This window comes from Mercenaria mercenaria, chromosome 4, assembly GCF_021730395.1.
Source record: "Mercenaria mercenaria strain notata chromosome 4, MADL_Memer_1, whole genome shotgun sequence".
NCBI lineage: Eukaryota > Metazoa > Mollusca > Bivalvia > Venerida > Veneridae > Mercenaria > Mercenaria mercenaria.
The window spans coordinates 75,921,925-75,938,097 of record NC_069364.1 but is presented as its reverse complement, the minus strand read 5'-3'; the positions used below and the strand labels follow the sequence as shown (position 1 = coordinate 75,938,097).

Sequence of the window (16,173 nt, the reverse complement as noted above, 5' to 3'; positions counted from 1 at the left end):
TCAACTAAGTGAGCTAACCGGACAGTCTGGCTGTTTAATCAATTGAATTGTGGTTGCATTGCCATTGGATGCTGCTTTTTTTTGTATAGACTTGCAAAGACTTGTACAAGAAAATTTTAAATATTAGTAATTACAGTTTGTAAAGGTTCAGCATGCACGTCATAATTATTTATCAAAAACTTGATTTCTGCAAATGAAAATGTTCAAACCTGTTTCATTCCTGCATGCAACACCTGGGATGGCCCTTATATATTATACATGTCTGACACATCAGAACACTTTCACATAATTTTTACACATGAATGTGTACAGTATTTGGCCATATAGTAAGTCAGGTACCAACCCTCTTGCAAAACCCGAGCCAGTACAAAGCATAAAGACCTTGCCGCTTCACAGTTTGGCATTCACACATTACATGGGCTCAGGTTAGTATCTTGCACACTGTTTTGGTCAATTATAACAAAGTTATGAAGCTTTCAGAACACCCTCATAAAGACCCTTGCTTAAGATATTGATTCATTTAAAAGAGTAAGTTTCAGCCTTTTAATGTTCATAAACACAGACCTTTGCTTAGAATATTGATACATACATAATAGTCGTTTTATAGTAATTTAATTATCATGGTGATTTGAGAGGACACCCAAAATATACTCTGCTTTTCAATGTCTTGATCTTGTTCTCTGACCTCCATCACACATCTAATACAGGGGTCTGCCCATCTCCCGTTTAGGACTTGGGGAATTCCTGGTACAAGGCAATGAACATACAACAGACATCCTGTTACTTGTCATGATCCATACAAGTACCTGTTTTCTGTTGACAAGTTGGAAATTATAGGGCAGTCCCAGTTAGAACCTGTCTGTTATTTATGTCAAGGTCAGTTAGGAGATGGACTCCTCCTAGCAAACTGGATAGATAAAATATTTTGGCACTCTTACTTTATTAGTCCTCTACTGGTTGAAAACCAGTTTCGGGGACTATAGGAATGCACTTTTCCGTCATTCCGTCCGTCCGTCTGTTCGTCCGTCCGTAATTTCGTGTCCGGTCCATAACTCTGTCATTCATGAAGGGATTTTAATATTACTTGGCACAAATGTTCCCCATGATGAGACGACGTGTCCTGAGCAAAACCCGGACCCCTAGCTCAAAGGTCAAGGTCACAATTGGAGGTCAAAGGTCAACAGGGCTTTTTTCCTGTCCGGTCCACAACTCTCCCATCCTTGAAGGGATTTTAGTATTACTTGGCACAAATGTTCCCCATGATGAGATGATGTGTCATGCGCAAATCCCGGACCCCTAGCTCAAAGGTCAAGGTCACAATTGTAGGTCAAAGGTCAACAGGGCTTTTTTCCTGTCCGGTCCATAACTCTCCCATCCATGAAGAGATTTTAATATTACTTGGCACAAATGTTCCCCATGAGGAGACGACGTGTCATGCGCAAAACCTGGACCCCTAACTTAAAGGTCAAGGTCACAATTGGAGGTCAAAGGTCAACAAGGCTGTTTTCCTGTCCAGTCCATAACTCTCCCATCTATGAAGGGATTTTAATATTACTTGGCACAAATGTACCTCATAATAAGACGATGTGTCATGCACAACTTTCAGACCCCTAGCTCAAAGGTCAAGGTCACACTTAGCAGTCAAATGTTAACATAGCATGAACAGGGTCTGTTTCGTGTCCGGTCCATAACTCTGACATTCATTAAGGGATTTTAATATCACTTAGCACAAGTGTTCCCCATGATGAGGCGACGTGTCATGCGCAAATCCCGGACCCCTAGCTCAAAGGTCAAGGTCACAATTGAGGGTCAAAGGTCAACAGAGTTTTTTTTCCTGTCCCGTCCATAACTCTGCCATCCATCAAGGGATTTTAATATTACTTGGCACAAATATTCCCCATGATGAGACAACATGTCATGCGCAAAGCCCAGACCCTTAGCTCAAAGGTCAAGGTCACAATTGGAGGTCAAAGGTCAATGAGGTTTTTTCCCTGTCCGATCCAGAACTCTGTCATCCATCAAGGGATTACAATATTACTTGGCATAAATGTTTCCCATGATGAGACGACGTGTCATGCGCAACACCCAGTACCCTAGCTTAAAGGTCAAGGTCACACTTTGAGATCAAAGGTCAAGAGGATTTTTTTCCTATCCGGTCTATAACTTTGTCATGCAAAGCAGGATTTAGATATCAGTTGGCACAAATATTCCCATGGATGAGACAACATGTCGTGCGCAAGAACCAGGTCCCTAGGTCTAAGGTCAAGGTCATATTTAGAGGTCAAAGGTCAAATTCAAGAATGACTGTACAGAACATTTCTTCTTCATGCATGGAGGGACTTTGATGTAACTTGGACCAAATGTTCGCCACCATGAGGCACCCTTTTTAGAATTACGTCCCTTTGTTGTTACTATAAATAGATTTTATTGTAACTTTTTTATTACTGGCGGTAGAGAAAAATCGAGACCACTTTTCTGTGGTACAGCATGCATGTTACATCCAATTTTTAGGTGTATTTTGACCTATCTCTACCTGGTAAAGAGTTTTTTGTGGACTTATATGATATAGATTTTTTTTTTTTTTTTTTTTTTTTTTTTTTAAGATTAATTTCCCTTTGTTGTTACTTTAAATAACTTACATGATAACATTTTTATAATCAGCCAAAAAAATTCAATATGAAAACAACTGTGGGTTTTTTAATCCAAGTGTGTTGTAACATATTGTATATGTGGTACAATATTGTTTATACATCATTGAAAGATATCAGTTCATTATGTTATACTGCAGTAGAGAAAATTAGGTGCCTTCCAGTAGGGGACTTTGTATTGCATGGCAATACTTCATTCACTTGTTTTTGCTGTATTATGTTTTTCAGTGATCCAGTTTGGGTTTGTTACGATATTTGTGGCGGCCTTCCCCTTGGCTCCTCTCTGCGCCTTGATCAACAACATCATTGAGATACGACTAGATGCATACAAGTTTATAACCCAGTGGAAGAGACCCCTTGCTACAAGGGCTCAAGATATAGGTAAGTTTTTTCTCTACTGATGAAGAGACCTAATTACAACATTGATTTATATTTAAGTATATTTATCCGAATGAGATACTTACCACCTTTGTGATGGTGTCAGGATCAGGCATGTTTATTAATCATGAACTTGCTCAATGAACTGATCCTTGACAGAAATTTTTGTCATGATTGACAAAATGTTGAGCACTATACTACTGTAACTTCTTCTTTATTTAATAGGAGTTACGGCAGTATAGTGCTCAACCCTCACAATACATCGACGTCTGTGTCAGTGTCAAAAAGTTTTCTGTGTAAGTAGTTTCTCTACATGATCAAATGCTTTCATAATCCACTCGAGTCTTTTGGCATTAAGAGGTGACTTCATTGGGCAGGCAAAAAGATTCTGTCAAGCATTTTCAAGAGGTGTGTGTCATAAAATGTTGACATCATTCTTGTTAACTTGGAAATTTTTGTGATTTGCTTGTAAGCAGAATTTTTAGGAAACTACTGGACTGAGAGCATTACATCTTTACTCCAGTCTTTGGCATGATGAGAGTCATTTTCCATACATTCAACAAAAGTATGTCCATTTTAATACCTCATCACTTGTATGTTGGTAGGTGTTACGAATTTTAATATAGTTGACCACGTTGTACAGCTCTTGCCTTGGTTAATATTTTTCTTCATTGACAAGGTGAATATGTTTGTTTTCAGGTGTATGGTTTGGAATTCTTCAGGGTATATCTGCTATCGCTGTCATTTCGAATGTAAGTGTTTTAGTTCCTTAAAGAATAGTTGGGATTATCCTGTATGGTATTCAGTAAGAATTTTTATGGTAAATGGCTTGAAAGATTTTGTGAGATTTAAAACTTTTTTGTTACGAACCTACCAGTTTTGCCAGATACTGATTGTGTTTTAATTTCCAGTATGCATTTAACTCATTAATGCAAGTTTAGCCAGTATTGTGGCAATGGAAGAATGACAACTCTGATGGAACCACATAGATTCAGTAACACTAGCATTTATCTCCCTTCGTATATTAACAAAGACGGGATATGACATTGATAGACATTGTGTATTCATTTATTCATTTCACAAGACATGTCCATCACAACTCCGTATGCCTTTTGACAAAGCTCTGCTGTTGATGTCAGAATGTTTTACATACTTCATTCATGAGGTTTGAGTCTTTCTATGTTTCACATTGTAAAGTCTAAAAGCCTTTATATATGACTAATTAATCTGGATGTAGGGAATGATAGACTTATGGAAACAAAGCTTTGATCAAAGATTTGATCCTGCATAATTTACCAGTTCTTAGAAAATTTCCAGTTTAAATTGGGTTATCTTATATCTTTATATAAACAAAAATATGTAAGTTTGGTGGATCAAAATTACTGTATTTTTGGTGGTTGTCTGTGCTTTATTCAAATTACTACACAGTGGAACTTGTGAAGAGAAACACTGTTGGGAAGAGTTACATATAATTGTTGTATAGAGCTGTGTAGAAGTTGTTTACTAAATAATGCATCTAGATAAAAAGAAAATATCTGCCTTTGTAGTGAAGTATTTGTTCCACAGAGGGAAGTATTTGCTCCTCGGAGGGAAGTACGTGTTCCTCAGAGGGAAGTACTTGTTCCTGAGTGGGAAGTACTTGTTCCTCGGAGGGAAGTATTTGTTCCTCGGAGGGAAGTATTTGTTCCACAGGGAGGAGTATTTGTTCCTAGGAGCAATAGACTATGTTTTCTGGGCTTTCGTGGGCATCGGTTAAGGTCACTGAAAAAGAATCACTTACCCTCGCTGCTGTGAGTGCAGAACCTCACTTTGTTTTGTTGAATTCTTTATGTCCAGCTGGTTTACAGAATGTGGATAATTCTACACAGGTGCCAGTCCCCAGTGTAATAGTGCCCAAAGAGGCACCTGGGTTCTTCCTCAACCATCAAAAGCTGAAAAGTTAACATATGACCAATAATTGTGTAAGTGTAACATTAAACCCTACAAAAACAAAACTTAAAAAGGGCTATGTTTTCTTCCATTTTTGTGAAACCTTAATATGTTTATTCTTGTCATTATATCTGATTGCAGGCTGCTATCATTGCATTTACATCTGAGTTTATTCCACGTATGGTGTACAAATATGGCTACAGTGATGGCTCCTTGAACGACTTCTATCAGAATTTTAGCTTGTCTAGATTCAACACGGCTGACTTTGATGATGATGGAAGACCAGACGAGATAGAACCAATCTTTGGAACTAATGTCACAGAATGCTGGTAACTATTCTTTGTGTTTCTCTGCTTACGTAAACCTGTATTTATTTTGCGACAGAAATGGCTTTTGTCAGAGGGAAACACTGTATAGTCAAAATAATCCAAATGCAGTGTGTAAAACGCATTTCGCATGATTGACATATAAAGTAAGTACTCAATGTTTAGAAACAAAATAGTGTTTTTAAACACAACATTTCTTTATGTTGCCATCATTTCTGCCCAGAAGTAATTTACCCCATCAGCAGAATAAAAAGCGGGATTATATGTATTTTGCATTTTACTCACTTGTGCCTCAACGGTAGTCTTAAAGAAACAAAATCAAAATCTTACACAAAGCAGTCTAAAATGGTCAGTGTGTGAACTTCATTTGGAGAAAAAGAAAGCAGAATCCATGCAGAATCGGCTGATTGGAATATGATACACAAATTGAGGGTTGAAAGGAAAACTGTCTTAACTTGTTCTTTAAATTCATTGAGTTGCGATGGTTTTACATTCAGCCCTCGAAATAGATTTTAAGTTCTGGTTGATCAGATGATGACAGAATATTTCTTCAGAAGGTAGACTAAATATCAGAATACCAAATTTGCAATTTGTTGCCATCTTTTATTTAAATGTAAAAAAAAAAATCACTTATATTATCATGCTCTACTCATAATGTACTATCAACAGTTTCAATGTCATTCCAGCTTAAAATATAATAAATTAATAGTAGATTTCTAGCCAGTTGCTATATTAGCTTAGATTAAAACTGTAATTTAGAGCCTCCATGGCCGAGTGGTTTAAGTTGCTGACTTCAGATCCAATGTTGGTTGGAGCCTAACTTGTGGGTAGAATTGTTCATGTAAGGAAGCCACCCAGTTGGCTTACAGAAGGTCGGTGGTTCTACCCAGGTGCCTGCCTGTGATGAAATAATGCCCAGTGGGGCACCTTGGGTCTTCCTCCAACATCAAAAGCTGGAAAGTCGATATATGACCTAAATTGGGTTGGCGTGATGTTAAACCCAACAAAAGAAATTTATATGTAAATGATTTTTACAGGTATCGGGGCTACAGGAACCCGCCAGGTGGATCAGATGAGTATGAGTATACGATGGCCTTCTGGCATGTGTTTGCTGCAAGACTTGCATTTGTTGTTGTTTTTGAGGTAACTTATTTTCTTATAGGCATTTTGTAGGTGCTTCTGTGGCATAGTGGTTAAGGTGGCTGACTTTGAATCACTTGCTCCTCACCTCTGTGGATTCAAGCCATACTCATAATGATTATCATCCTATGAGGAAGCCATCCTGCCCTTATCAGAAACAGTGGCTAGAGGAGCAACTTGGGTCTTCCTCCTCCATTAAAGCTGGAAAGTTACCATATGACTTCAGCTTTGTAGGGTGTGAAATATAGAACAAACTTAAAACAAATGTTCAGATGTTTTACTCCTTGTTTTCCAAGTTTTGCTGAATGTTTAAAATAGATTTTGTGTCTAGGGAAATAATATTTTTCTCAGCTAGTCAGTAGTCACTTCATTCAGTGAACTGTCGTGGATAATTCTTGGTGTATAGCGGTAATTAGTGAAAGAGGCAGCCATTTTGTTTGACACATACAGCTATTTCGTTACAATGGTTCAGCTATTTCTTGTCTGCTAAATAGCTCTGTAACAGAAGTTTATGTAAGTCCTGAAAAAAAAGGGCTGTCACAGTCAAACTCTGTCAGTACTTGATTTACTATCTTTCAGAACTTGATCGTGTTCCTAACATGGTTAGTTATGTACCTGATACCTGATATGCCATACCAGGTCAAGATGCAGATGTTGCGTGAAAAATACCTGGCTAAACAAGCTTTATTCCATGCTGAGGAACTCAAAGAAAAGAGAACAAGACCAAAAACAGAGTAGATTTCTACAATATTTCATAAAGCGGGAAAATATATAGAGCTTTGGTTTATTCATGTAACTTTCACAATATTTGCAATATACTAATATTCCAAATGCGCAAATTTGCAATCAAAAGTCAGGGTGTATGAGTTATGCTTAAAAGTGCTCAATGAAGGGTCTAACTTCTATTTATATATTGGTAATATATACATTTGGAAACTGCTGTTTGATTTGTTGTGGAACTTCAGAAAAAACAGATTCAGTTTCTTTTTATTTTTCATGGACTTGAAAAACAGAAATGTTATGAACAAAAACATGTGTAAAATGATATAGAAGAGTTCTGTAACTTTCTAAACGGTTTGGTGCCATATAACTTTTATGTACATTTATGTTCGGTGTTGTGATTTAATACATTAACAGTTACATTGATAATCCTGGGGGGAAAAAAACACAATAATTTCAAGCTTTAGAATTAACAGTTTTTAACATAACCAAGAAAAAGTGTTTAACTTTGTTTTACAAGGTTGTAATTTGAAAGTAAATGAAGAGCATATGACAGATAAATATTGGTTTTGAATATAGTAGTTATTGAAGTTTTAAGATATGATAGTCTTCTAGTTTAGAAATACAGTTAAAAGGTTGAGATTTCAAGATTTTTTTTATATATTTAACCTACATTACATGGTAATAAACATTTACTGTGCAGAAAACTTTAACCAAGCTGCTAATTACTAAATCTACATATTTCATTTCAGACATAAGATTTAGATTTTACAGGAACGTTTTAAATGTGTGCAGCTGAAGAATGCTAAAACTATAATATTCTGAACTTTGATGACACATCATACCCATTGAATCACAAAATTCTCTACACACCTGAGAAGCTGCACATACATGAATTCTCAATCTCTTAGATAATTTGTATAAACAGATTTGCTACTCACTTTGTTTAAAATTGTTAAGTGTTTCGTGTTTTTGTACATTTAAATGTATCAGTCTATGCTTCCAATGAAAGCTTTTCATCTTTTTTCATTGAAAAGATCTGATATTTTTATACTTTTATATGTTTCTTAATTGTGTACAAGTTATTTTCATTGCTTTCCTTTTCGTTTTGTGAATTTGTTAATTGTTCAAGTTTACAACAGAAGGTTGAATAACTAGGGTTAAACTTTAAAAGTATAATTATATCCTGTTTTCTCATATTCTCGGGGCCTAAGGGTTTGTTTTTATTCCCAGTAACAGAATAACACTTTCATAAACAACATTTGGGTGTTATTTTGTAGAAAATTCACTTGTCTTTCAGATGGAGTCATAAAATGTTACAGAAATTATCCCATTTAATTGTTTTGTTACTTTATTTGATACCACCCTCACCCGCAGAAATGGACCAAGAGTTTCTCATATTCCCGTGGATTTAGATTTGACTTTTCATCACAAATAAGTTGTAGAATTTAAAACATTAAAATTACCATTGTGTAATAAAAAGATATATTCTGTAGTAAATACATCAAGAAATATGACAATTAATTGCATAATCAATAATTTATGGCAAATTTGCTAACACCACCAGAAAAAAATAAGGATTTTTTTGAAAATCGATTAAAATGCCGATAGTTTCGTCAATATTCGTTCAAATCACTTGAAATTTTCAGTGTGTCAGTTTTGAACCATTCCTGTCTAGAAAATAACAAACATTAAATTATTTGACAACTTTAAGGCAAAACACGAGAATATGAGAAACCCTGAGAATACGAGAAACAGGGATACTATGACATCATTTAATTTCGTGGGTTTGACATTTTGTGACTGGCCAGAATGGCTATTTTGTGGGGATATGATTTTGTGGTTTTCAAGTTTTGAACTTAAAATAAATGTGGATTTAACTTGTACATTGGGATTAAAATTTGAGGATTTATTCAACCATAAATGCACAAGAAATAGTCACCCACAAATGATTTCATAGTAATTAGTTTATAAGGCCTATAAAATAGGTTTGTTTCTTGTAACCATAACATCCAATTTTTCATGTCCTACCAAATAAAAAATAAAAAATTGTATTGTCATATGAAAGTATAATAACAATCTTTTACCCATACTAGCAGGAATTTCTGGCAATTTTGAAGTCTGTAAGTCGATTAAAATGCTGTTAAATATGAAAGGACAAGACAGAAGTGATTGCTTATCTATTTTAAAAGCCATTATCTAATGTGAAAAAAGACATTTCCTGCTTATGTGACTTGAAAAATTCCTGTCTTTGGACCCATATTTTGTTTAGCCTGTTTTCTTTGCCCAGTTATTACTTGGCAGTGCACATTTAGCATAGCATATGTGTTATATCTATTATATTGCATGGCATATTATAAAGGTATGTGTAAATTTTATGACTGTGTAGATATATATGTCATATTGTTACATAAAGTCATAAATGTTGGAGTGAAAACTGTTGGTGTAATAAGGCAAGCTACATCAGAGATGATTTTCGTACTGAAAAAAAAAGCTAAATTACTTAAAATGTTATGTCTTTGAAAAGTTTGAATACAGAATTAAGACTAATATTTCTTATTGTCATAAAAACATTTTTTTTGGAAAGTAAGTTAATAGACAGTTTATTAGTATACTGCTTGTTGTTTTCAGGTATGTATTTGATGTTTATGAGATCTAAGCTGTTAATACTTGTTGCACTGAATATCCCATATTTTTGTACTTGCACTATAATAAAGCATTATATGAGCCGTGCCATGGGAAAACCAACATAGTGGGTGTGCGACAAGCATGGATCCAGACCAGCCTGCGCATCCGCGCAGTCTGGTCAGGATCCATGCTGTTCGCTAACAGTTTCTCCAATTCCAATAGGCTTTAAAAGCGAACAGCATGGAGCCTGACCAGACTGCGCAGATGCGCAGGCTGGTCTGGATCCATGCTGGTCGCACACCCACTATGTTGGTTTTCCCATGGCATGGCTCATATATGATTAGTTTGTTAACTTTTATGCAGGTAAAGATAAAATTAGCACTTTGTATCAGGTTAGTGTTGATTACTGATTGATTTCTTGAAATTAATATGATCTTGTTTTTTAGCCTTTCGTATCAGCCATAGGTCAAACAGTTGAAAAAAGGGAGATTTCTAGAAGCAGTAAAATATGTTTCAAAATGCTAGCCGTCTCCATGTTGTAGAGATCTGCCACTTGTTTCATACTGTATAAAAATTCATAGTGTAGTGTTACTATTCTTGTAAAGTAAATCACTGTATGTAAAAAATCTAAATTTATGTAATTCTATTTTACTATTAGCTCCATGAAAATTGTGCCTGTCTAAATTTTATATAGATGTTCTGAAATACCCAGGGTACCATTGTTTTAAGACATGACATTTTAGAGCCTGCATGTGTATGTTATCATGAAATTTGATGCTAAATTTTGATTTTCTCAAATCATGGAAAAGTAACAATTTACGAAAGGAAATTGTTGCCTACGTGTGGAGAACAGGTTTATACTGCTAAGCTTTCCAGGAACAATGGCTAAGTGAAATGGCTGCGGTATATACCGGTAGTTAATGCTGTTTTGAAAAAAAATGGCATTTTAATATAACAAAACAAAATAACTTACTATGAATGCGAATTAAAAAATTTAATTTAATTTAATGTCAGACTGTGTTGATGAAGATCCAGAAAATTCACTCCATCTCTGAACGAGCAGCTTTATTGTTTTCCTTTTGTTTTTAGCTCACCTGAGCCAAAGGTTCATGGTGAGCTTTTATGACCACTCAATGTCCGTCGTCAGTCGTGCGTCGTGTGTTGTATGTCCGTCAACATTTTCTAAAAAAATCTTCTTCTTGAAAACCACTGGGCAGAATTTCATCAAAATTCACAGGAATGATCCTTGGGTGGTCCCCTTTCAAAATTATTCAAAAAATTTAATTCCATGCAGAACTCTGGTTGCCATGGCAGCCAAAAGGAAAAACTTGAAAAATCTTCTTGTCCAAAACCGCAAGACATAGAGCCTTGATATTTGGCATGTGACATCATCTTATGGTCCTCTATCAAGATTGTTCAAATTGTGCCCCTGAGGTGAAAAGAGAATCTGCCTTGGGTATCACAATTTTTACATAGACTTACCGGTATATAGGAAAAAACTTTAAAAATCTTCTTTTCTAAAACCACAAGACCTAGACCTTTGATATTTGGTATGTAGCATTGTCTTGTGGTCCTCTACCAAAACTGTTCAAATTATTACCCTGGGGTGAAAAGAGGCCCCGCATGGGGGGTCACAAGTTTTACATAGACTTGCATAGGAAAAAACTTTAAAAATCTTCTATTCTAAAACCACAAGGCCTAGACCTTTGATATTTGGTATGTAACATTGCCTTGTGGTCCTATACCAAAATTGTTCAAATTATTACTCTGGGTTGAAAAGAGGCCCCACACCAGGGGACCTCAAGTTTTACATAGACTAATATAGAACAAAACTTTAAAAATCTTCTTGTCTGAAACTATAAGACCTAGGCCTTTGATATTTTGTTTGTAGCATTGCCGTGTGGTCCTCTATGAAGATTGTTGAAATTGTGCCTCTGGGGTGAAAAGAGGCCCCGCATCGGGGATCCCAAGTTTTACATAGATTTATATAGGAGAAAACTTTGAAAATCTTCTTGTCTGAAAATGCAAGGCCTAGGCTTTTGATATTAGGTTTGTTGCAGTGCCTTGTGGTCCTCTACCACAATTATTCAAATTATCCCCCTGGGGTGAAAAGAGGCCCTGCCCTGGGGGTCCCAAGTTTAACATAGACATATAGGGAAAAAAATCAAAAATCTTCTTGTCTGAAAGTTTAAGGCCCAGGCCTTTGATATTTGGTGTGTATCGTTTCCTTGTGGACCTCTAACAGGATTGTTCAAATTATGCCTCTGGGGTGAAAAAGAGGCTCCGCCCCGGTGGGCACTTGTTATATGAGTTATATAGGAAAAATACTTCAAAAATTATCAGATCATATTTCCTAGACTGTTTAATTATATTTACCTGTTGTACCCAAGTGATTAAGTGTCACCTTACTGTAACCTTGACCTACTGGCCTACTTTCTTGTTTTTTGAGATACAGCCTTGAAATTTGGATGACATGTACAGTTTTGCATACCGATCTTAAAACTGACTTTCAGTTATCATGGGTATGACCTACTGACCTACTTTCTAATATTATAGCATCAGTTTGCCATTTGAAACATGTGGCTCATATTACTCAGGTGAGCGATTTAGGGTCATCATGACCCTTTTGTTATTTCTTGATGATACTACAACTTGTTATCTGCGTTTTGTACAAAGACTGCACAATGATTTTAGGAAAATAAACAGAAATTTACAAAGAAGTGACTTTTAGAGAGGCATTAAATCCCCATCGTGAACAGTTTTACTTTTTAATCTTTAGGTTTATGTAGTCTACATTATTATATCTGTAGGTTAGAAGTTTATAGTCAGTTTGCTCAATTCTCGTTTTATGTTTTGTTCTTTAAATAAAATTTTAAAAGAATCTATAATCCCTTTTTGACAATAAAGATGCTATTATAGATAACTATTTCTTCAAGGCATTATGCAGAATTTTTGTCTACAGGAAGATTGTATCGATCAATGCATATCTTGATCAAAACTTCTAACTTTTGTATTGTTTGTGGGGTATTTTTTCTGATGTAATATATATACATTACTGTAGATTCAATAATTTGGGTGATGGTTTTATTTCTGCAAATTGTTACAAAAAGATCTAAATTTAAAGGGGCTAGTCACTAGATTAACATCAGATTATCATAAAGTTCAAGACATGAAAAAGTTCACAAAGTATTCAGAAATGTTATTGGATGATTTATAGAGTACAAATAAATTCTTGCTAAAATGCATCAAACTTTTACTGTAGCACTCACTCTTTTTGAGGGTATTCCACTATGCTTCAAAATATGGTGTACAATCTTCCCCTGGAAGAAGGACAAATGGAATTTCATTTTTTTTATTCTGAAAGGCCTTGTTTATGAATCTACTTCTTCATTATAATATTCGAGAAAATAAAACTGTTATCTGTATTATTGCATCTACAGAATATAATTTGTATACATACGTATGCTCAAGATACCAAATAAATCAGTTTTTATGTTGTATTTGCAAGGTTGATTTTTTTTGTTCTTGTTATTGACGCAAGTTGTGCAAAATTTAGTTTTCATTATTGTTCCTCTTTATATTACCCTTTGCTTTACCATTTTATTTATTTTTACATTGATTTAATTAACTTAACCATGATGAATGTTGCAGACGTTAAAGAAAATTGTAATTTTCTGAAAGTTTTTTTGTTTGTTTTGTTTTGTTTTTCTTTGTAAGAATGTAAGTTGATGCTAAGTTGAGCATAATCTATGGTCAGCTGTTTAATAGTGACGAAAGTGACAAAACCAAGAAAGAGCAAAATGAAGATATTTTAGAGTGTTGAATGATGTTACATTAAGAAAAGCAAAAGAATTTCTACAAAGCAACATGAGATAGTTTGATATGCATTCAGTTGCAGCTGTAAGTTTTACATACAAAACAAAAATGCATGTTTTTGTAGACCTTTGTTTGGGCTTACTTTATTGATACATTTGTAAAAACATTTTTTTTCTACACCAAGCATGATGGAAATTCTGTGTGAATCATAAAAGCTTACCAGCTGTTAAACTTTTTATTGTGAGAAAAAAGTTAATTGTATTTATTGAAGTGGTTGTTCTGTCCTTATTCTCCTGTCACCCAATCTCCACACTAAAAGGAGGGGTGGGGGGAGTAATTTTATTCTTGTCAATGATTTTAACTTGCGCAAAAATCATCCAGAATGTGCAGATGTACTAACAGAAAGCATTATTTGGAGAGGCCATGATTCCCAAAGTTTGTCTCTTTGCTAATGTGCTGTATGAACTGATATTTTTATGGGGGCATCCATGTCCAGCAGACATGATTCTAGTATGGCTGCATTTGTTACAGTGGCAATCCAGTATATCCTGCCAAGGACATAATTCCTTTGTTTTGCTACTTTCAGTTTATACAAACCTATGTACATATTAATTACTAAAAGCTGAAATATACCAGGGGAGGTGCTTTATATGTTACTCTGCCTAGTGCTTTAGAGCAGAATATAGTCAATATCGCAACCACTGAAAGTTTTGTTATGTGAAATCTTTTAATTTTCTTGGGACAAATTTTGTGCTTTTGGCCAAAATAACTTTTATCATGGGGGATATGAATTAGTGGATCTCAATTTTTTATTCCACTAACTCAGATGTCAAGGTCAAACTTTGAGGTCTTTTGGCACAAAAGTTTCCTATAGCGAGACAAATTGCCATGCACAACAACCAGACCCCTTAGATCAAGGTCACATTAAGGGGGTCAAAGGTCAATTGGGTCTTTTCACTGTCCAGTCCATAACATATAGGTTATAAAAAATTGACTAAACATTTATCCAGATATTACATTTCAGTTACCACTTCCATTCAGATGAAGCAGTAGGGGGGCATGCACTTTTTTCAAAAGCAGTTTCTTGTTGAATATAAAACATGAGAATTTTACTTGTTTGTTGGGATTTGATATTATTGAATTACTCCACCACCAAATCCAGAAGAAATAGTTCCCAATTCATAGTATTTCCAACTGCACAATGTCATGAGTTTATATAATTTAGTGTACTTTAACCATGGACTACAGGATTTAGATCTACTAACTCAAATAGATAATGCTCTGTGTACAGAAATAGACAACAAAAGGGAGAATAGATATGTAGGTATAAAGTATACATTATATATGTAATTGTAAGGAATTCACTTATTTATTACTGTTGTCTCAGTAAGGTGTGTATAATTAAATCATAATACTTGTATTAAGTCTGGTATTTATTAGAAGTGTACTGTTGGAGACCAAAATTGTACAAATTTATACAAATATGTACATATGATGTAAATTGGTAGTTAAAGTTAATTTTAATTGCCTCCCTCCACAAAACAAGCTTGAGAGTCATTATATGACCTTAAATTTGAAAAAAAATAGTATTTTATCATAAATAATTACTTAAAATTTAAACTAAAGTATAACACAATGCAGCCTTTTAGGTTAGATTTATTTACTTCATTGAGGTTGCCAGAGTGACTATAGTTTGAACATTATTCTTCTTTATTTTTATTACATTTGTTGCTGTTTTCTATGAAAGTTTGTCTTTGCTCAGGTTGAAGCATACAGTTATCATGGCTATATTATATACTGTAGCTCTAGTTTTGTACACACATATATGTGCAATTAATAAAACATATAAATAGCTAGAACATGTTGTTTTCTCTTCTTCTTCATATACAGTTGAACCTGCCTGAGCAGTCACCTCTATTAAGCAGCCACTTTCCTTAAGCAGCCTCCCAAATTGACTGTTCTAATTTCAACCTCTCTAAAGCAGTCACCTGCCTTTAGCAGCCAGATCATGCTGCTCCATTGGCTGGCTGCTTAACACAGGTTTGTCTAAGCAGCCGCCTGTATTTCACAACATCTTGTTGTAATTAAGCAGACAGACAGCTTGCTTCCCAAACTGACTTTGTTCTAATACTAAGTTTACTTAAGCAGCCAGTTCATGTTGCTTTCATAGCTGGCTGCCAAATACAGTTTGCCTGAACTTTATATAAAATAGGACAGTGAACTGTGATGCCGAATCAAAGAGCTCTTTAATTTATAAAACGTTACTGAACGTTATTTTTCAGGTCTGTACCACGGGTCGAGAATATTCCCCTGACCACTTAAACGTATGGAGGCATTGAGAATCTGCGGCAAACAACAAGTTTCATCGAGGCTACTGGTCTGACAGTGTAGTCGCGAATGACAAGAAGAAGAAGACTTAAACGTCCCGTTCCATTAAAAAAAAAGTTTTCTTCAGGGCATTTGTCTTTTTCCCTGATTTTCGATTCAAAACACAAAATGTTCTCTCGTGTCTCCGTTGAACACTGACATGTTTTCAAGCGATGACCAACACAATATGCCTGCCAAACATTTGTCTAACTTCATTCGCT

At 35.1% G+C, this 16,173-nt stretch overlaps 1 protein-coding gene across 6 annotated transcripts in view; it reads left to right on the top strand.

The window, feature by feature from the left end:
- Nucleotides 1–15,444, top strand: part of LOC123552175 (anoctamin-4-like) — a 127,802-nt gene extending 112,358 nt beyond the window's left edge. For all 6 annotated transcript variants that reach the window (XM_053541710.1, XM_053541708.1, XM_053541709.1 and 3 more), the window contains 5 exons: nucleotides 2,877–3,029; nucleotides 3,726–3,778; nucleotides 5,097–5,284; nucleotides 6,319–6,424; nucleotides 7,001–15,444. In XM_053541710.1, coding sequence (XP_053397685.1) covers nucleotides 2,877–3,029; nucleotides 3,726–3,778; nucleotides 5,097–5,284; nucleotides 6,319–6,424; nucleotides 7,001–7,159 — 659 coding nt within the window. In that variant the 3' untranslated portion in view covers nucleotides 7,160–15,444. The remainder of the gene's footprint in view (nucleotides 1–2,876; nucleotides 3,030–3,725; nucleotides 3,779–5,096; nucleotides 5,285–6,318; nucleotides 6,425–7,000) is intronic.
- Nucleotides 15,445–16,173: the final 729 nt, after the last annotated feature.